The sequence below is a fragment of the Athene noctua genome, chromosome Z (genome assembly GCF_965140245.1).
Source record: "Athene noctua chromosome Z, bAthNoc1.hap1.1, whole genome shotgun sequence".
In the NCBI taxonomy this organism is placed as follows: domain Eukaryota; kingdom Metazoa; phylum Chordata; class Aves; order Strigiformes; family Strigidae; genus Athene; species Athene noctua.
Window position 1 is genome coordinate 89,274,757 of NC_134077.1, and position 22,485 is coordinate 89,297,241.

General features: G+C 41.0%; 1 protein-coding gene across 3 annotated transcripts in view; it reads right to left on the reverse strand.

Annotated features, from left to right (window-relative positions):
- ARB2A (ARB2 cotranscriptional regulator A) overlaps positions 1-22,485 on the reverse strand; it is a 266,094-nt gene that overhangs the window by 99,578 nt on the left and 144,031 nt on the right. For all 3 annotated transcript variants that reach the window (XM_074932814.1, XM_074932813.1, XM_074932812.1), the window contains one exon: positions 10,969-11,088. In XM_074932814.1, coding sequence (XP_074788915.1) covers positions 10,969-11,088 — 120 coding nt within the window. The remainder of the gene's footprint in view (positions 1-10,968; positions 11,089-22,485) is intronic.

Sequence of the window (22,485 nt, forward strand, 5' to 3'; positions counted from 1 at the left end):
AGGACAAAATATAATCCAGGTATCGACAAGCAAATAAAATGCCTCGGCTTAATCAAGCTTGTAAAAACCTCATGCGCCTTCTATCCCGATACTGCAGGATACTGAGATTCACTGTTACATTTAAATTGCCTTGGAAAAATAGAAAAGACAGAAAAATAACTAATTAGACCTCTTATTTCTCATGTTTTTATGAGGACATTTTACTCCTGCGTTTTGACACTTTGCATTAAAATCTCAGTTCAGTTCTGTGGTGTTAAAGGCACAATTTTCTCAATGAATATATGTGCAAAATCTACTTACATATTTTTACTTCATATCACATTCAAGCAAAGCCCTTAAATAGGATTATTTTAACATTTAAACACTGGTAGTCGTGCTATTATTAATATTAAAATACTTCACTAATATACTGAAAGAGCTATGTAACACATCTTCACTAGATTAAAGAAAGGAAAGTTCTAGGATAAAATGCAAATTCCAGCTGCTTCTTACAGCACCACAGTTCGAGAGCTCCCTTCACCAGAGTGTGTGTGGATTCCTTTTACTCCACCTGGATTTGCAATGCCTAATATATTATTAACTTGCAGTTCCCCTGGTTGATCCACTAAACCGGGTCTTAAAGTCTTATAAAATCTCTGCTGTTCCACACAAAAGCCGAACATACACTTTTCACCATAATTAACATTTAAATTAACAGTAACACAATACACTTGTGTAGTCTTATCGGCATCAGATCATGTCACAGAAATGGGGAAAAGTTTGAAATAGCAGTGAGACAACTTCCTTTATTTAATGGTTTTTCCATAAAAAAAAAAAAAACCACAACAAAAAAAACCCCAACCAAACAACCACAGAATTTAAAACAGCCTAATATTTCAGACAAAATAATCTAAACGCACCACAAAACCTGTCAGGGAACAAGACGTGTGATTTTCCCCACTTTCTTAATTGTATAAGCAAATCCAAAACTCCTACTTTCCTTTTTTATTAGCATTCATATATACATTCAAAAAGAACTGCAATCCCTTTAGACCGTGGTGATGTCATACGTTGTAAAATCTTAAGCTGCTCTCCAAACCAATCTAGAGACACAAGTAACAACCTACAAAGTGAAATTAAATTCCAGCTTTTCATATTGTACCTGCTTGAAAAAAAACCCCGGCACTCGTGGTTTTGAACCTCCAGTCAGTCCAAAGCACGGCCATTTACAGATGCAGTGAGCACATCTGCAGAAAGGGGTCTAAAAATTTCCTTTTCCTGTCCTGATGCACCACTGCTAGAAAAGAGGAATCTGCATACCACAGCAAAAAGGGGCACCTGCTGGTAAGACCCAGAATCAGGTGGATTAAATGAAATAAAAAGGAAGATTTTACATGATTAAGAGGGCAAAGTGTGAAGATCAACCTGGATGGGGTGAAGATCTAGTAAGTCTGTCCAGGAAAATGGAAGACAGGACTTTTATTGATGCAGCAGGACGACACGTGTACCAGCATCTCAGGAATTCACCTCAGAGACCCAAAAAGGAGTTTACATCAGAGGGGTGGAGATAAGGCAAAGGCGTGCACTGTCGGGTACTCAGAGGTTCAGGACTCGTGTCCCGTTACTGCTGATGAATTTCTGCAGCGTCTGGGAAGAGCTCTGATGAGTTTGAGATGGTTCAGGCAGAAAACACCTCTACGGAGCCGCACACCTAGAGATGACAACTTGTAACTTCTGGGAAGTTGGGGCAACCAGTGAGAAATTGAATAGCTAGGCAAGAAACTAAGGAAAACCAGTTGTCCCGGGCCTTGGAGTTCACTGTTGGGATCAACAGTCTACTCTACACATTTGAAGAAGATGGTTGCACACAGACGGTGCCCCATCAGCTCTGAGAGGTTCAGGGCTGAGGTTTATCTGCACAACTGAAGGGACGAGTGATGTGTTCTTTGAACACAGTCCTGTGCTTAGGCGCTTTTTTTCTTTTAAAGCTAGAACTTGAAATGAAAAATAAACTGACTGATATGTACGCTGTCTCACAGAACTGAAAACAGTTGAAACAATGCAGAGAAGGGTACTAATACAAAGGAATTTACTGAGCCAGAAGGAAGTTTCTAGTCAGATATAGGGATAGATGCCAAATACGGTTTTATTTAACATCTTCACTAATGATCTGGAATTAATTAAATTTTCAGGTGACATTAAAGTGGGAGAAATTGCCAAAAGAAGTAAGGCATGAAAGAAACACAAAACGAGCTTCCAGGATTCATAGACCTGTAGCACAAAAGGGATCATTACACAAACTAGTTTGTCATCCTGGGCAACAAGGGCCACAACTCAATTAGACTAGAAGAATGTGAGATAATATTTTTTTTGGAGGGAAAAATCATCTTCTACATTCAGTACCACCGGGGAAAAGGAAATCGAGAGCACTGAAATACTCTGAGGGATGCATGAACATTAGTGGATAACAAATTCAAAGAAACTTGGGGAAAAAAAAATAAAAAATAATCTGGTACCATTTTGGCTGCACTGACCGAAATGCGGCTCAGCTGAGCAACGGTACTGAAGTTCACCTTGAGCTAACTATAGTAACTGCATTTAAAATACAGAGTTCGATTCTCAGCATACTACCAGGGAAATGTTGACAAATAGGACTGAATTCAGACAGGCATACAAAGAGAAAAGGAAAAAAAAAAAAGACCTAGTTATATATAGTTGGGCAACAAGAGAACAAGGGAATGGAAGTACAAGAACAATTGCTAAAGATCATAAAGCTCTTCATACTGAAATCTAAAAATAAATGTTCACTGTGTAGAGCATGGGATTTAAAACAATGCAAAGAAATTATAAAAATATACAACTAGTGAGATGACGCAACTCTAGAAAGGGCTATGCAAAGAAATGCAGAAAGCGCTGTGCCTTTGACCTCCAAATCCCACAGGATACAAACACCGATTTCCAAGTAACCACGTTTCCAAGTAACCCAAACTTTTACCCATCTCCAGTTCGTCGTTCATTTCATAATTAGCGTTCCAACTTTGGTGTCAAACTGGAAAATTAATATGAACAGGCCAATGAGACATAAAGTAATGATGGGTGGTGCTGGTAATTAGCACTCGGTATATCGTTCCAGTCCATGAAGCATTGCCCTTCTCCTTTTGGAAGAAGTGGGGAAGGGGCATACGTAGGGCTAGCCTCAGACCATGGACTGAGTTGAGTGAAGCGTGAGACAGAACATTAGCAAATCATTAAGAAGAAGCGAGAAGTAATGAGGCTGAGCAAGTTATCTAGAGCAAGGTAACAAGGAGGGATGAATATTCAAAACACGAGCCTGTTCTGGAAGCGGCCAATGCTCAGGCTTGCGTTGCAGCCATCCTCATCCAGCAGCAAGGCTGAGAGGGCTGGGGATGAACTGAGGAACGAGATGCCTACATGGCATTTAAACTAAAACGCCAAAAACCGGAAAAGGACATGCAGCTACGGTGCTGTGAACTGCTTGGTAATCCCTCATCACTCCTCCGTCTCTTCCCGTTAGACGACCCTTCCAGACTTGCAAGTTCTTCAGGACAAGACAAGGCACCACCGTGTGATTGTTACCTCAGTGAAAATGGATAAAAACAATAAGTGGTAGCAAGTGAAATAATGATGCCAGTGTACACTTATCAGCTTATTTATTTAGGCTGAGGGTGGCCTAAAATGTTTATCTGCTCTGTGTTAAAATTGGCAATATATACGCATAAATATATGTGTATCAATACACACACACATGCTTTTAATATATATATATATATACATACATCAGTAAAAGCTAAATGTGATCAAGAAGTTGCTACCAATACAGCAGGCAGTGACACATATTAAAATACTTCAGTACTTTTTGCTCAATCCATCATTTAATTTCCTCCCTGCTGCAACCCCTCACCAGGGGTTCTGTGATGCCTGTTGCTTTCTACTACAAGCTGAACTTGTGCACTTCAGAAAGCATTAGCAAAAATGAGGCCACTACTTCCAAAAACAAGTGAGGAGGGAAAAAAAGTTGTTCACAAACAGTGGTGTTTAGGGGTTGACCTGGTTTTGGCTCAGACTCAGCGGTTCCAGCGCTCGAGCTATGGAGTGAGCCTGGAGTCAAGACAGGTGCCAATTCCAGAAAAATTAATCCAAACTGGGTCCAATTGTTCACGGCTGAAAACACGCACCTGCACACACTGGCTTTCAGAGGAACACAGACTCCTGGGTCACACCACGAAGCGAAGGTCCCAGCCAATTACTCACATAATTCTTGCCATGTGCGGGTCACGCTGGGTAGCAGCTTTGCCCGAGTCCTCCTGTTCCCAAACCAGCCTTCCTCATCCAACGGTGAGAAACCTAATTCCACCCTAAATTTATTCATGACCAGTTTTAATCCATTTGTTCCTGTGCCAACATTGTTCCTTGGCTTACACGGCCTCCCTCCCCGCTGTTTACTCTCCCGATGTATTTGCAGAGTGCTACCAATCCCTCTAAGCTTTCCTTCGCCAGGCTGAACAAGCCAAGGTTTTTACCAGGCAAATACAGAATAGGCGTCGAATCCTTTACTTCAATAGCGACCAAAGTTAACGTAAGAGCGTTAGTAGATTACACAGCTCTTATTAAGACTGATAAGCCCAGAGGGTGTGTGTTTCTACACTGAGTCTGGTGCTCGGGATAGGCAGGATATCTCCACGTGGCTCCGCACCGTGGCACGTCCGCGTTATCCTTCATCGTTTCTAGTAAAACAAGCTCTGGGCATACCGACACCTCTTCCCCCTACCTCTTTTGGACTGAGTTAATCTTCCCAAATGTCTCAAATTATCTCAGATAAATCTCACAGCACGCTGGCCGGCGTTAATATTTTCCTTTGTAGGGTAGAAGGAGCGAACAAATCACAGGATCACATCTTTGGGTGCGTTATCGGGTCATTCGCTTACAGCCACGGGCAACAAAGTCGCACGTCTAAGGGCTTCTCCATCCCTGCTGTTCCCTGTTAATGAGATCACTCTTCATACACAAATGCAGATGACTAGCCAATCAATGCCTAAGTGTCCTGAAATCTGTATTATTTCCTTTAATCTCTCTTACTGCAGAAATTCTACTTATGAGTACCAACGGTGACTTCACCACTTCATGCCAGGAACCAATTTCATTATTGTGTACTTTGTGTGTCCGTGTCAGTAACAAAAATACTAAAAGAAACCTGCCCCAAGGCCAGTGACCCTAGTCCTGCCCAACCTTTTTTACCCGTCGCACTGCTGTTTCTCCATTAGCTCCTCTTGCCCGCCTTCACTTCCCGTTTGACCTTTTTCATTTTTCCAAGAAGCACCAAAAAGTAGAGCTGAAATAAATAACCAAATGCAATTAAGATCCTGTTTTTAGACTTTTCTGAGTGTCCCTTCCTCTTTCAGACCTGACTCAAAGAGGTGCAAATGTAAGTGTACAACACAGAAAAAGGTGAGACCTAAAACAGGTAGAGTTGGGCGAGATGATTTGTCTAAACACTGGACATATAACCCAGATCCCCATAAGCCTACAAGACACCAACCCATACTGCTCTCCCAACAGACATCCAACAATTAAAGAACATCCTTTTTTTTTTTTTTTTTTTCCTGTCAGCTTAATGCTCACAAAGCCTTGAAGCACAGTGATATTTCGCCTTGTTTCTTCACAACATGGATCTTGGTCACCAAGGTGTTTTGCTTCTCAGCTCTCTACCTCGAGCTCTCTCCCGTGCTTCCTACAACCATCACAGATCTTGTGTTATTTCTGCTACACATCAGTAGATGTATTTCGATTTAATACGTTAGGCAGGCGAATTAAGAGTTGCATATCCACACAACCTGCTCTGTGTTCATCAATTCTTGAGCCAAACTAAATATATAAAAAAAGTAGATACATATATTTATAAAAGTATATATAAATAAGAAGCCAACTACAACAACCCATTCAGTCTGAAATTTCAGGAAATTACATTAATGAAAAGCTAATGGCAGGTTCACAGCCCAGTCATTAAGGCTCTTAAATTGCATTTTGCCTGTGCCAGAATACTGATGCAGGCTCAGAGACTCCCAGGTAGCTCAGCAGGTGTCCACTCATCGTCGTTATTATTATGGCACCTATCAGCTCTAGCCAGGGTCAGGTCCTTGCCATACTCAGCACAATACAACAAAATGAAGTGGCAGCATATTGCAGAGCCTACCTCAGAATGACGGACCTAGAATTATTTCAAATGGACAAAATTGGCTGATTTTGATGGAATTAGGACGCTAGAGTGGATACGGTAATTTGAACAGTGTGTTTTAAGGGCTCTCATTTTAACAAAGCTGCCTAAAAACACACGCACACACTTTTATATACACCTTTGTGCAAACTGTCAATATATACATCCAACATTTTAGCCAACAAAGACCATAATGAATAGTTTCTCATCTGCTCAGAGACAATGAACCTACTTTCCTTCTCCTAATTTAACGATATTACATTCCCCAGTGTACTTTGTATTTTTACAGCGGTACGAACGCTGTAAGCTGGAGATACCACTATTATGTCACGATTCTCATGATATTTGGTGGTTCTTTTTCTTAAAGATATTATTTAACTAAAATTAAAAGAAAAAAGCTACACTTCTGGTTCATAAGGTGCCGAAGAAACCTTTGAAAATGCAAAGGTCTCAGGTATACAGGAAGCAAACAGGAGAAATCTTCCACAAAATCTCCCCACCCCACCCCCCCTTTTTTTTTTTTTTTTTTTTTAAATCTCAGGATACTGAATACCTAATTGACAATTTTGAAAGCTTAGATTTAACAATTCTTCTCGTGATTCCAAAATGAGTAGTTGTCATGTGCTCTTTACAATGATGGACACGGATAGTTCTACACGTCACCCAGCATCCTGGGACCACCCTTTCTGTCCTCTCCGTGTGCAGCCAGGCCCTGACGCTGTCACTAGATCCGCAGGAGGTGGCCACAGCACTCAGGTAGGCATGGGGGGCACAATAGATCTTTTCTCCTGTGCGGGTCTTTTATGCAGGCAATGACAAGGGAAAACATTCTTTTTAAAGCAAAATAATTGTAAACCCACAAAATTTGGCAGAAAAAACTCAAAGGAGGCGTTGTACCAGAAACTTATTTTCTGTAAACTAAATATAAAATTGACTCCATCAACTTGAAATTCTCACTTTCTGTTAAATTTCATAAAATTATTATAAGCTAGGAGTTGGGAAAGTTCCACAATTTACCGTCAACTACAGCAAGCTGCTTCTGAAAATAAATCCCCGACTACACTGTGTATGGGATAACAGAAGTAAGAAGCTGCTATGTGTTCATGAATCATGGCTTGAGTTTTTCAAAATCAGTAATTAGCAGAACACAGTGACCCAACAACTATTTTTAGTGCTGTGTATTCAAAAAGTAATTTACGTGTAGGTATTATTAGATGCACGTTTAATTTCAAACCACAATTACACGAAGTTTTAATTACTAAATATTAAGATACATTTTAGCATATGGTTTATGATTAGCATTTGTAATTCAAGCTATAAACAATACAACTAATTACATTTATTGGTGGAACTTTACTTCCCACACATGTTCAATCACTTTCAATTATTCCCCTAGTAATCTATGACCCAGCAATGTACAGAAATTGTGTGCCTGCACAGCAGTAACTGGGTAACAGTTTCTGTGCATTCAAGCATGATATTACAGACTCACCCTGTTTTTCTTAACATCTCACAATCACAGACACGCAAAAACGTAGATTAAAAAGCTGCAAAGACCAATAAAAATGTTAGATGCTGTGGCATGTATTTGAAAATTGCAGCCAGGTTTTACTGGTTTGTTTAATGAAGGCCTTCCAAACCATGGCTTGATTTTTATGGTGGGATGAAATCTGGAACGAAGACCCGGTTTGGCCACCAAAGGTTTGTAAGCAAAGAGGCTCCTCCTTTTATACCCATTTCAGATGCGGCGCTCCTATTTGCTCGCTTTTCACTTTTGAGTTTCCCACCACAATGCATGCCCGCACCCCAGCACTGGATTTCAGGATCCTGCAGAGCACCTGGACGTGTCCTGCCCCTGAAAAGCCCAACACTTCCCCGCGCCGCTCCGGGCGAGCGGCAGCTCTCCCCACGTGATGGTACGAATGACCATGAACGAGTTTCTGCTTAATATCAGGTTTCGTCGGGTTTCTCTGCCTAACCCCAGAGCATCTGGTTTTCACCGAGAGCCTGGCACCCCGACGAAGGGATGAGCTGGGGATCTCTGTGACCGAGATGATCGTGAACGATCGGGAGAGACCTCGCAGCACCGAACACGCCAAGTGAGTTTAAAAGAGATTCACTGGAAACGCAAATGTTTTTGGACTTTTCTGCTTGTTTTCTTGCTCCCTGCGGGCACAATAAAATGCAGAGGGCCCAGAAACCTTCACTCCAAATTAAAGCCATATGCTTCACACTGCTCTCCTGTAAGGGGCACGGACGCCGAAGGCGCAGCTGTGCAACAGGTCTCCGTAACTATTGTAACCTACAATTTTATGAATCAGTTGACCCAAAATTCTTGCACAGTAAGTGTAGAGGTGGCACAGTTGCTATATGGGGTAGCTGCTCTATCTCCCTCATCATCTCCCCCACACAAAGCAGGAAAGAAAGTGAAGTGATTGAATATGTATTTGTCATAAGACAGTAATTGCCCATCAGCTGCTCCGTTTCTTTTTTTTTTTTTTTTTTGAGCTCTTTGCAATTACTAAGTGCCATATGGATATAAAGTTGAAGAGAAAGGAGATCATAACAAAATAAAATCTTACAAATTAATATTGTGATAGAATAGTTCAGGCTTTACTCCAATGCTCTCTGCTTCAGTGTATGCATTATTTAATTAAACTGCTTCCAGTGGAGCTCAGTTATCAAACCACCTCTACCAAAACCAGGTGTTAATACCCTTTGATTTTTAAAAAAAACAATCAGGCTACATTAAATATACTTCTCAGGTCTAGTTTTGCATGACAGATATGTAATGTGCCAATGGTTATATATTATATTCTTCCTCTCAGGCATGCATCTCCTGCAGAGACAGCAGACTACAGAAGCTGACCCTTACTGAGACCATCTTGTCTCTCTGACAAAGCTCCTTTTTAACTTCTTACTTACTGGTCGCTTCCTGCGATGGATAAAAACTTTAGCTCAGCTTGTGATAATTTCACAGGCCCTGAGCACCCTGACCCTGGAAGCCCCAAGGTCAGAAGTCAAGTCTTGTTCTGAAACATCTGTGTGCTTCATATTAAAGTAGAACAAAAGTGAAGAAATATCCACCAGTGTGACAAGAGAAACAGGCAAAATGGGAATGACACGTTGGTCATCTGTTACCCATGCCACCTCAAGCCATTGACTGAAATGTGATGGAAAAACTCTCCAAGACTCCTTCGAATAAGCACTTTGTTTAGGAAACACGGAGAAAGGTCTCCAGTCAATTTTTATTCCTGCCCTGTGCTAAGTGTATGTATCTGTAGGCGCCCGGCCACCCAAACAACGTGGCTTTACAAAACCTACAGAAATTCTGCTAACGCTTCATGTTGGACAGAGAGGGCACACCAGAATAACCTGGGCTGGAACACAGGGCAGATGAAAATCACAGCTCAAGAAAGCCAAGGCGGAAGAGATGCTCCCTACCCTTCGCTGCATCCAAGGAGCAACGGGCGCACACAACACAACCCGTTTCTTGCCCAAAGTTGTGGCCATAGAAGGCATTAATCAGCTTCACTAATTTGGTCCCTTAAGAAGTTTGTTTTGAGAATATTTATTGACTTGGTAATAAAATACCTGTGGAAAATGATCAGCTGAAGTGTTTTCAAGTCTCAAATCTGTACATGTCATCTGTATTTTAAAAATACTCTTCCAGAAGCACAGGCAAAAATCAAAATGGCCTTAATTTCTACAAATGAAGAAGGTAAACAAAAATCTTAAGTTCTTAATATAATACAAGTGGTCCTGCTCTGGATTCTTCTTGCTGCTTAGAGCAGCCCAAGATCAAAAACAAAACACTCATGCATGTTTTTTCTTAACTAAGGCATTCATCTTACGTTCAGGCAGGAACCACTTGTACTAACTTTCAGTTAGACTAAACTAATGTGTTATAGACAAAAGATGTACTGATTCCCATGTCTATAAAACCAACGACAATGTTCCGCAATTTACGTTTCCACAATAAACAGGACCGTCTTTTTTTTTTTTTATTTTTTTTTGTCCCAGTTTTCTACAATAAAGGATGTCCTGATTACACCAGCATTTCACAATTAAGTGAGGAGACTACAGCCCCACTCAAAGAATGGTATGTATGTTCAACAGGAAACTTAGGATACAGGCTGGGGTCGAAAAATTTGCCTTTAAAAGGTGAAAGACTGATAAACTGGATGTTTGGTGGTCCCAGCATCAGGGATTGGGCTGCTTTACACCGAGCAGAGTCCTCCCCACCTTGCATCACTGCAGGGCTTATCCAGAGCCTAATAAATGGCAAAAAAGTCTTCCCAGAAGCTTCTGCAGGCCTTTGCAGAAAAGCTGCAGAATTGGGTAAACCCCCCAAATTTCGCCTCATGTTCAGTTCCGATCTATATACAAAAAGGTGCATCCATTAAGGTGACTTTGCTTTAAAACTGTTCTTGTATGTCCTCCGTCTTCACATCCAGTCTTTCTGCCCCAGAGCAGAAACTCACTGAGTGCTGCCTTTCAGCACGCAGCCTGGACAAGGAGGATCCAATGCATTTTGTTCTCCCACAGTCTTTCAGGTTCGTGCACACTTGGGGCCTTATTGTCTAACAGAGAAAAACGCAGTGACCTTCCAGCTGCAAATAAATCCTCCCAGACCTGCATCTGACCATCGGTTCAGAGTTGTTCCTAAGCGGCTGCTTTCAAGAAGGTGGTCGCAAAGAATTCAGAAAATCTGTGAAAGACTTCAGGAAAGAAGGCAACGGAGAAGTCACACTTACCAACTCTACAAAGGCAAGTCCACCGTAACTGTGAGCAACAAAAAACACATTCTCTGCAGCTGACTGGGAGATAAAATGGTCCCAAACATAAATTGCATGTTCTTCGGGAGATCCATTATCCTGCAGAAAGAAATTATGTTTGTGACAATTACCTTTTAAAAACTGGCAATTCTGTCTAAAAGCAACGTGTTCCTATACGTTAAAATGTTTTCTTAAAACAAACCTCAAATGAATATACTCTAGTGTCAGAAAAAGAACAGATTCATTTGACTAAATAAAAGAAATTTAAGATTGCAATTTAAAGGCAGTAAAACTGTTGCTTTATTATGGCTTATTTTAATAAATACAACAAAAATTACGCATCTGCAAAATTTTGTCTAAATACCATGATGGCAATTCAGCTAAACAGAGGCATTCAAAGAAATTATGAGCCACTGCTCTGATTTTCATTCTTTTGACAACTCTTTGTCAAATGTTTGTTCACTGATGGTTTGTTTAAAGTAGTTAAGCCCTAGTCGGATAAAACAAATAAAAACAAGCAGGAACAATATAGATATAATTTCAGTCTTTACAATTTTTTCATATTATGGGCCAATGGAAATCTGCCAAAGATTAAAATTATGGTATTTGCCACTACTCTTTTAAATATTATTTTTTGCAACTGTGGACTAAGAGATACGGCACAGATAAAACACCTCTTGACTGCTTACGCACCAGCCATTGCCTTGGAGTCTCTGGTAGGCAGGGGAGTGCTTTTTCTTGTTATTGAACAAGAATTTGTGAACGTTAGTCAGTGTAAGAGTGACTGGAGACACTGGAGCGATTTTACACTGATTTTAGTGCGCTCTCCTCGAAGATGGGGGTTGTGCGCTCCCACCTCTACAGTAGAGGCTCTCGGGAAGCCCTGTACCCATCTATACTTTACTTATTTCTCAAGTTGCCCGTGTCGTAACTACAAATCTGCCTAGTCTCAGGTGACAGACAGTAAGATGCTCTGCTAGCTCCCCTGCCCCGCCAGGATTTCACACCTCCAGCACAACGCTGCAGGTGCTTTCCAGGCTCTTTTGTGCCAGAAAGAGCTGATCAGTCAAGGTCATGTCATTTCCTAAAATATTCATCCCTTTCCCTTTCGCTCTGCTACAGCAACAAACTTCATACCCCTAGGTGACTCAGACACAGACCACAAAACCCTTATCTCCTTGGGGAAGGTAAAGCACAAACCGGCAAAAACCACTGGCAATCAGAGGATGCTAATTACATAGTGTGAATTACTGCAACCTTACCAAGAACACTGCCGTGATTTAGGTCTTAGTCCCATTCTGCAAACTCAGTTTTGGGAATTTAAGCTCGTACGAGTGTCTAAAATCAGTGGGAAGACAGACAACTAAATAACGTGGTGGATTTAGGCTTTTACTTCTATTCTCGTGCCCAGCTTCTGAAAAAAATGAGATGGCTACAAATCTTTATGGATCTGGACCCAAAGCTTTTAAAACAATTATGTGCTTTTAAATTTTTTTTTCTCTAAAGACAGCGGCGATTAAAACTTATTTATCAAATTTGCCAAAAAGCACTGAAGTGCTCTGAAGCATTCTTCTTAATCCCGGACAGATTCTGCTCTTGATTGACTATGACAGAACATAGTTTTAACTAATTATGTATCAACTATTGTAAACCACCTCAGCATGAGAAAGGGCTTATTTTCTTTCAACCCTGTTTTGAAATCTGATTGTAGAGATCGGTAAAGGAGGTAAAGACTACTCCCTTTGTGAGGAAAAGAGGGAAGTTTTTCAAACGAAATTTCATAAAGAAAATATGATTGACAGACCGGTTATTAAGATAAAGCTGAAGGGCAACTTGAACTGGAGATTCCTATGGAAAAGTGATGTACTCTAATTATGATACCTATGGAAAACACACATTAAAACACCGTGAGAGTTTTTAAATGACTGTTTTATCTAAAAATCTTATTTTAGTTAAATATGCAGGAAATATTTGGTTTTAAATAATAATGTTACCGCTAGTTCTCTTAACAGCAATTTTTGTAGATTTATTTTGCTTTAACATTCCGGCAAAAAGGAAGTTAATAGTGCATTTTCAGGTATTTTGTATTTATTTTTCTATACGCTGCTGGGAAAAGCAGACATTTTTAGGGTTTCCACAAGACTAAGAGAGCAGCAAGATGCTTCTTGCTTCAGAAACTCAGCCCGAAAAAGCTTCCACCAATTAAAGCATAACCAGTGGTCTAGTAAACCACATCATTAACCACACAGCTTCACAGTCCAGTACAAAGACTCTACAGGATTTTACAAAAGCAAAAGGAAAATGAGCTAGAATGAGTTAGATATAGACTGTAACCTGAGTTTCCTTTGTTACTGGTAAAAAAAGCGCGCCATAAAATGTCAGGATAAACTGTGTTGCTGTACATAACTTTGCAAAACCCTAAACAAGGTAAGAGAAGCACGTATGTGTGAGAAGGAGTTCGGAGGACTCGTGTATGTTTAGAAGAAAAGCTCTTTTCTTCAGAGCATCTGCTTATTCTTTCCCCTCGTAACAATCCCGTGTTTTAAACAACTCGGAGGGAGAATAAACTGGTGCCGTGTCTGCCAAGAAACATCCAACTGCAGGGTACGGCCGGGCTCCTCAGGGTTTTGGGTTGTGCTGGGTCTATTGGGATTAACCTTCTCTGCCTGGCCTGGCTTAAATTATGAGGCTGAATGCTGCAGTTTTGGTTTGAAAGGTGACAGTTTCAGGCAGTTGTTGCTTTCCTTCTTTTCACTGCAGCTACACAGAATGCACTTAGATACCACCTTGTTAAATTAATTGATAAAGTGGGGGCCTCTTGGTCATGCTTTACAGAATTACCTATATGACTGTAGAAAAAGGAATGGAGAAATCACGGTATGCACCTCAGAAGGCAGCTGAGGCTGAACGCATTCTCATTTGTGAAACAGACTGAGATGGAGAGGTGCTGGGAAAGATGAACTTAAAATTTCCAGCTGCTGAAAGTTGGACATTTGTAATTCTATGTCTAAGTGAGTGGTCTGATTCTTTGGAGGTGAGGAAGTCAGAGCTGAGGGTCTCCATCCCTCTGAAAATATCCCCACCTAATATATATACATATAATTAGAAATAAAAGAAAAAAAAATTAGGAATGATGAAAAGGCCTCTGTGTGACACAACCAATGCAAAGTAACCCAAAATCAGGCAATTACCAGACTGCTGCAGATGAGGTACCTCCTGAGTGGAGCCCTGCACCCCAGCTCCTTGGTGCTCCGGCAGGGAATGGAGCTGATGCTCTGAGCACAGAAGGTTTAACCTTTACCTCTGCCTCCCATTGTGCAAAATCCCACCTGCCTCCATTTTTAATAGAATGCCATGAGTAAGATATACCCTCTCATTCACTAATAAATGAAAAGACATCTGTGCTTTTTCCTAAAAACTACTGTATTTTAGTTCCTTTCACTGACAAAACCAGAGCAAATATACCCGCTTTGCCACCAGTGGCTACCAGCTCTACAGAGACTATCAGACATTCAGTGCCTGTCATCCCTGCATGCAGCAAATCCCACCAAAGAGTGCCCTGGAGATAAGGGTGGTTAAAACCATTTAACACAAGTATCACCGAGGAATTTTAGGTTGCTGATGTTCTATTTATTCTTTTTCCAAAATGGTACAGGAGGCACGCATTTCCGGAACCTGCTATAAAAGGGGCATCCATAAAAGTAATACAGAATATCGGTAGCCAGATATTAGTTTCTGATTAATGACAGGTGCATGGGGCTAATCAAAAAGATGCTCTTGCCACATGGACAAGCTCCTTTTGAATGAGAAATTATCACCAAGCGTTAGCAAACGGAACGACATTTTCTTTCATGTGGAAGAGATGAGTATTCACAAATACTGGTTTAAGAACAGATTACTTTTTCTGGTGATAAAAGTCGTCCGTCGTCCCCCCCCCCCCCCCCCCCCCCCCCGTGATTCTTAAACACTGGCTCCTAACTATGAATTAAAAAAGCCTCACTTTTTAAACCAATATAGGGATTGCTCAAAAAATGATCATAAATGGTTAATACGGAGCTTTTTATCTTAATATCAAAAGCTTAATCAAATAATTTAATAGTAGTCTATGAAAATAATATGACAATGATTAATAAATTCATGTTTCTCATATATATGAGGCCATTTAATATCCCAGGGCCAGAACCTCTCTTACAGCTGCCTGAAGCAGCAGCTTGTGGTACGGAAGAGGCTGGTGGCTGCCGATCTGCTCGGCCTCCACTCAAGTCCTGGCGTGGGTTAGGGACGCCCTGGGCTGCTCCAGCCTAGACCAGCCGGGCTCGGTTTTGGGGGGACCTTACAGCGAGAAGGGTAGCCCACGACCACGCCGTTTCAGGGTCTGTGCAACGCCAACAGAAACACATTTGTGTAAAACGCTGCTCCTTGTCTCGTTTCAAAAAGAGAGAAAACCAGTTCGCAGATTCAAAATTCTCTCTGTAATAGTTTTTAAGTCCCTGAAAACCCCAGATGACTGTGGGTAAATTCTCGGGCCGTCCATTGTGCAAAAAAGTGGAGGAAGAGACCGCAGATTCTGGTCTGTCATTTTTTCTGATATTGCTAGCGCTCGGAGTTGAAAGGTAGGTAACATTTCAACGGCTGGAGCCATTAGGAACACACAGATAAGCAGCGTGCACACCGTGAATACGCTGCTACGTTCTGTTGCATTCAAAAAACCAGGTTGAATTTACTAATGTAATATCACAGTCATTAATTGTTAAATACCAAGCTGAAGTGATGCAGCAACCGAAGCCTTATCAACTATGCCAGATTCTAACACCTAGACATTGCAAGGTCTGCAGTTATGATGGACTACCTGAGTTGATAACACATGGAATTATCTAAACAACATTTGCATATTTGTGTAATTATTTCCTAAGGTTAATTAGCTCCTGCAAAGCAGCTTGCCCTTTGAGACTGCTTACTGTGACAGGTTCACATATTTCCTGTTTCAATGCCAAATTTTACTTTTTTTTTTTTTTTTTTTTTTTTAAAACTAACCTGTTGCTGGAAAGTTACAGATGGGGCAAGAGCTGGAGGCCTTGAATGACTACAGACTTTACTGGGGCAGAGCAGCTCAGATCCAGTCCTAAACTTCTAATTCACCAAAACTCAGAAAAATCAAATCAAGAAAATCAAGTTACTTTTAAGCTCCGGTGACAGCTCTCTCCTTTTACTTTGTGGTTTGTTTTTTTTGTTTTTTTTTTTTTTTTAAATCAAGGAGTTGGAATCACATTTTTTTTGCGACAAGTGAAAAGTGAAATGCATACAAATAGGGAAATATGCCACACAACTGAATAGCTTTTTAACAATTTACTTGAAGGTGGTTTCTATAATTACCACTTATCACAGCAAAACAATTTCTCCTTCTAGCTCGATGAGCTACTGTAAACAAGTATGGTACATGTGTTAAATATGGGAGAACAGAACTGCACACTGGCTGGGAGGCAGAGAGATGGAGAAGGCTCAGGTCTCCTGTCTCCAGTCCTTCCCTGGAGATGTTAGATCCTTCCCCAGGACCTTTGCAGTTGTGTATGGCTTGTCCCACAGACTTTGTCCATATCCATATGGAGATACACATACACGAAGATGGGAGTTCTTGCAGAACTGGATTTTCAGGAAGGATGGTGATGGACTGCCTTCGACACTGGAAACAAGGCAAAAGGAGGCTGCAGAAGAGGGCAGATGGGGGTAAGAACATCAAGATCATCTCCGTGGCAAAGCAGCCGCGACTGGGGGAGAAGACACAGGAGCAACAGTGACAGTGGAGGCAAACTGACAGCAAATTTGAAATCTGACACACAGATTTACAAAATCTGTAAACAAATTTGTAAAACAAATTTGTTAAAAAACAAATTTTAAATCTGACACATCCAGAATTCGGTTCAGCTGGTTCTGCTAGGAGCGCTGGGAAGCAAGGACAATGGAGACTGAGCAGTGGGGTCAGGGGAGTTATTTTAGTTGCTGTGCTCTGAGTTGAGTGAGAAAGAGCCAACTTGAGAGGAAACAATAGGGGAAGACATGAAATCACAGACAACTTGTGCTTTAGCCTTGAAAGTCTGAATGGAGGACACATTTCTTTCCTCCTTGATTCTACGGGCTCTGTATGCATTTTATTTGCATACTTTGCTGCATTAAAACAACAAAACCCAGCAGGATTTGATCAGAGGTGTAAATGGCAGAGCAGGTACATGGTCACCATGGTCTGCTGTAGCTCTGTGGAAACACAGAGCACTGAATCCACACGGATTCAGCACTAAAATAATGTAAATGCATCACTGGTGAGTGATGTTATTTTATTCAGCAGCTGTGTTCCTATGCATTCAGAAACAGTCACATTGTATTTTTCCTTACTTATGACCTTAGCAGGGATTAAACCAAGAGCCTTCGGATGTAAAAAATGCCAGCCTCTTCCACTTATCTTGCAGGAATAACTGAGGAAATAAAAAGACTATATTATTTCTTTAAGGGCACTTTCTGAGATGGGGGCAAGAGATACACCCTGGCAGTAGGTAGCAGCTGCTTTCGAGACAGAAGGAGAGGCTGGGTATCACAATAGCTAAGTCCAGGCATTTGTGGGGAAGGCAGATATAAACAGCACAGCCGAGATTATTATTTCGCACATGCCTTTTGGAAAGCAATATGGCAAAGTGACTTAAGGTGGCATTTTTCATATTACGGATCTCAGTCTTATTCCCAGATCTATTTGAGGTGATTCTGTGTAATTTCTGGTGTCTCGTTTATTTGTGAAGTGGGCCAGCGGTGGAAGCATTCCCAGTACTGCTTATGAAGCCCTAGTAATATAGATGCTGTGTGTATACGGTCAGCAGCAGAAAGGAGGACCAGAAGTCTTACATATTGCAGTTAAATACACATCATATTAAAGTTAGAGAGCAGTCCCATCTCCAAAACTCCTGACAATTTATCAGGAAAGCAGGCAATCTTGACAGATCTGCTAAATGAGTAAGTATTACATGAAACGTGCAATATCTGGCATATCTAATAGCCAAATAAAAGATGTAAAACAAAAATGCATTTGGCAGACTGAGACAATATTTAAATTGTCACCATCAGTGCAAAGGGCATGAAGGGCTGGCTTGGGAGGAAATGGTGATACCCACGCTTTGCTATGGCACGACGGCTGAGATTAGGTTTAAAATGACAAGTTTTAGCTAATGCAAGACTGACAGTGTCTAGCCAGTTTTTTGTGGTGGGTTTTTTTTGTTTTATTTTTTTTTTACGTCCTGTGTTTTGGCTCCTCCCTGGGGCTCCTGTTCTCCCCAGCTCCCACCGCAATTACCATCCAAGACAACTTCAGATCCTGCCCCACTTTTCCCACTTCAGATGCACACTGGGCTTTCCCTGGTGATGGTGGTCAGGAAATAAAATTCAGAACTATGCTATATATATGTGGGAAGAGAGGGAGCTTGGATCCTAACCTCCCCCAGGGCAGCAGGGAGGGGTTACTTTTCCCCTTTATATACAACTTTATTGCACACATGAGAAAAAAACAAAGCAACTTGAAGCCAGAAAAGTTTTCCCAGCTAAGCCCTCAACTGGTACAGTTCCCGACCAATACCCTAAAGCTGCTGCTGAATTAAAAAAAAACCCACAACTAAATCCACTCTCTCCTCCTGTTTCCTAAGTGCTTCAACCACCTCTGCTCGGTGAGGAACATGCTGACCCTGGAAATCAAAACCCTCTTTCTACCCTCTCGGCCACGGGACCTGCCTCCAAGCCCTCATTTATAATATTTCAACAGGCAAACAATGCCCTGAAACCACAAAGTGAAGTTGTCAGCGGCAACAGGTATTCTTCACAGAGGTGCCAGTGGTCTCAGCTGCATTAATGCATTGCTGACCTAATCCTGTGTTTCAGTTTTGGCAAACGTAGGTCTTTGCAGGAGGCCTTCAGAGCACCGCCGTGTCAGGACCTCGCAGATGTTACAAGAATATGTGAGCTTTTTTTTTTTTTTTTTTTCCTAAAAGGCTCGCATTACAGGTGAAATTTCTTAGGTTTGCATCTGAACCGGGAAGTCGAGCGCGCCGAGTTCGGCCGCAGATCTGTGCAAGAGTAAAAAGAGTAAAGCAAAGCGGCGAACGCCACCCGCACGGTTCAATCTGCCGTGACTCCACGCAGCAGAGGCTCAGCCCCGTCGCGTGGTGGGTATTTTCTGCTGCGGAGCTGCTGTGTTCCAACGCCCTCCCCGCTTCTTCAGCTTTCTGTTAGGAAATTCAAGGCGCTTTGTGACTTGGAACGGGGTTTGCTGTTTGTAAAGTAAAACCCGGATCTCAGGCTAAATTAATTAAGTCTCAGAAGTTATTATAGCATCATCTCCCTGGTTAAAGTATCTGCTTGTCAGCCAGGGTTAGACAACTTTGTCAGGCTGTTGTTCCAGTCTGGATTTTCCCGTTATTACTTCTGCTGGAGTCTGGCATGTCCTGTCATCACCACCCAACTGTCTTCTGGCAAAGTGCAGGAAGGGAGACCGAAAAGAAGAAAAATTCAGACAAAATCAAGTGTCTCAGCGGCTCTTAATTATCACCTCCAGCAAAAGCTTGGGGGTTGGTAGTTTAAACGGCTGATTGTTTTTCTTTTTAGTGGCTAGTTGCTCCTTGTGGAGCTGGAGAGTAAATAGTTAAAAGCCTTCCTTCAAAACAGATCTTCCCCCCGAATATCTGCAGTATCCTTTTTGTTTTCATTGTTCCCAAATTGACAGATGCAGTAGGAGTCACCTAAGCTAATTATTTTATCATTAAGACAAGAATGTAAATAAACACAAATATGACTTTTTTTTTTTTTTTTTTTTTTTGGACAAGAACATTGCTGACTCACTGAGAGGAAAAAGGTGCAGGAGAAGAGAATAGGAGGAAGGAGGGAAATGAACCAAAGGAAGTTTTACTTTAGAAAAAAAACCACCTAATTTCCCTTTTAGCTCTCTGACAGACTTTTGGATTTTTGCTTTTTTTTTAAAAAATATTTTTTCCCCTATCCATATGACTTGCAGAGTTCCAGGCGAAGGAAGCCTGAATTTGAAGCAGCATCTTCTGGCAAAAAGCTTGGAAATCCTTCATGGGGAAACTCCCCAGGCCGGGGGTGTAATAGCAACTCCTCAGCCCATTCCTGCCTACACAGCTATACCATGGCTACTGACAAATACCTGTGCAACTCACAGGAAAATCCCCATGATGCTCCAAGCATGGTATCTGCTAACCTCTGTGGGTGGACTTACATATCCCAACTTAGATAACAAATACACCTGTTTGGCCGAGGAGACGCCACTTGGTAAAAATACGCGGAGACTGGGGCAATACTACTGGTATGTATCCCTTCCATCTCTTTTATGTCTCATTATACTTTTTTCTTTCCAAACTACTTAATCTCAGAGGTCAAGATTCTGCCCACAACACTTTTCTGCCTAAAGTTAACAAACATCACCAAAGATGGCCTGTTGTGTGATCAAATTATGGGACGAAAAGAGCATTTCTAAAACAATCAGGTTGTACCTTCGCAGCTGTGCTCCTGACCAGCCATATTTCTGGCAATTAATAGATTAATGGTGGGGGCAAATAAATAAAAATGAATACAGTAATTTCACGAAAAGAATTACCTTTGCAAGACACAAAGAGAGATCATGCCCGCTGTTTAAGTGGTTGCATGCCTTTTTCAAAACACTAAAACCAATTTTTTTGGAAATGAATGCATCTGAAACATTAAAAAACTCCTAATGGAAGTCATGCAGAAGTGTTATTTTTCTGTTTCCTAAAGTACTTAAAGACTATTTTACTTTCCAGTTCTTTCAATATGTTTATACGTTGTAATGAGAAGCAGACTCTTTTTTTTTTAACCATGCTATTGCAAGAAAAATAGCATTTTGGCCAAGAAAAATGCAGATTTCCCCACCACAGGAAACAATGAATCTAACAAACTTCAACACATTTAAGTAAAACAACAACTTCGTATTTTCATTAACAGCTATGGTTTCAGAACAAAGCTCAGCTGTAAAGTCTCTGTTACAGAGTTTATATCTCTTACATGAGTTAAACTAAATAGAACGGCTTCGCCCTGTATTTTTCTTCTTGACGTCTCTGTCTCTATTTATTACATACTCTCAAGAGCAGTTATTTAAGTGAAAGAAAGATTTAACAGGCTCAAAGCTATTTGATTTCTCCTAATAAAGAGAGCAAAGTGCTCAGTGCTTTAAGTAAACTGATACACTATTTATTTAATGTACAGTTATAAAGATTTGCTGAAGTGCCTTAATATGTAGCCTACTATAATTAATTGTATTTGAAGTAACTGCCATTAGCTTATGAAATAATTATCCAGGCAGATGACAAACACAATTTGAAATTCAGATTTGTGTTTTCTGCTGGTTCTTGTTTCAGTAATCCGAAAAGTTGAATGTCGAGTTATTCAAGCCTTAATTCTGCTTCTCCGTTTTCCCGTCCAGACCCACCTCCGTTATTTTCGTTTCGCAATAATGTAAGCTAGGAAATGATCTTTAGTCCTGATGAGTCACTGAACAGCCTCAGGACTTGCCCGTTTTACCTCTGGCGTGAACCCTGCGGCTCCCTCGCGCTGACCATTTCATTAAAGCAGGCTCCTCTCTGCTCAGATTAGCGAGGGCGTTGGCGTCGCGGCAGCGGTGCATCGCCGCCGCCGAAGATCATTAGACATTAGATCACTAGGAATTTTCCTCTAACGCAGTGTCATTTTTTCACAACTCAAAACATCCAACTATGTAACAGACAGCTTGGCTGTATCTTAAATTAGCACAAATGCTAAAGCCAGTAAATGTGATTCTCAGGATATTGGAACAAAAGGTTCAGAGGAAAAAAAGAATTCTTATATACCATAAGATTATCAGGACTAGACTGTCACACTGTGACCTTGCTGGCGTCTAGCTAATCTGACAATATTTGGCAGAGCATTGTTTCAAATCAATAACTAATTAACAAAGTACAAAAGAAGTTGTACTGTTTTTTGAGGCTCCTTGTTAAAAATGGCTTTTGGTTGCACATGGGCAGAAAGGTCGCTTTTATGACATCTTCACGAGTCTTTCAACATCTTGCCACTGTCAGATTAAATTACTTTTAGCAATTAATTGTCATAAGTTAGAACAGAAGCACATTTGTTACAGCAGGTTGTCATAATGACATGGTGAGCAGTTGTTTTGATATGAATTTCTTCCACTGACCCTCTATCATATCTTAATTTTTTTGGTTGACCTAACTGGAAAATTGGGAGCAATCTTCTAACTCAGGTGGCACAGGCCAAACATTGGGGGTCTTATTGAGAATATAGACTGAACGGTAACGGAACACAAATTCCAGAGATAACTGAAGATCTTGGGAATAATATATGTCTTCCACAGAATATGTAACTTATGATGTCTATGCTAGCGGGTGGGATAAGAAAAATCAACCCTCAAAAAACCACATGGACGTAGCTTTTGTTACT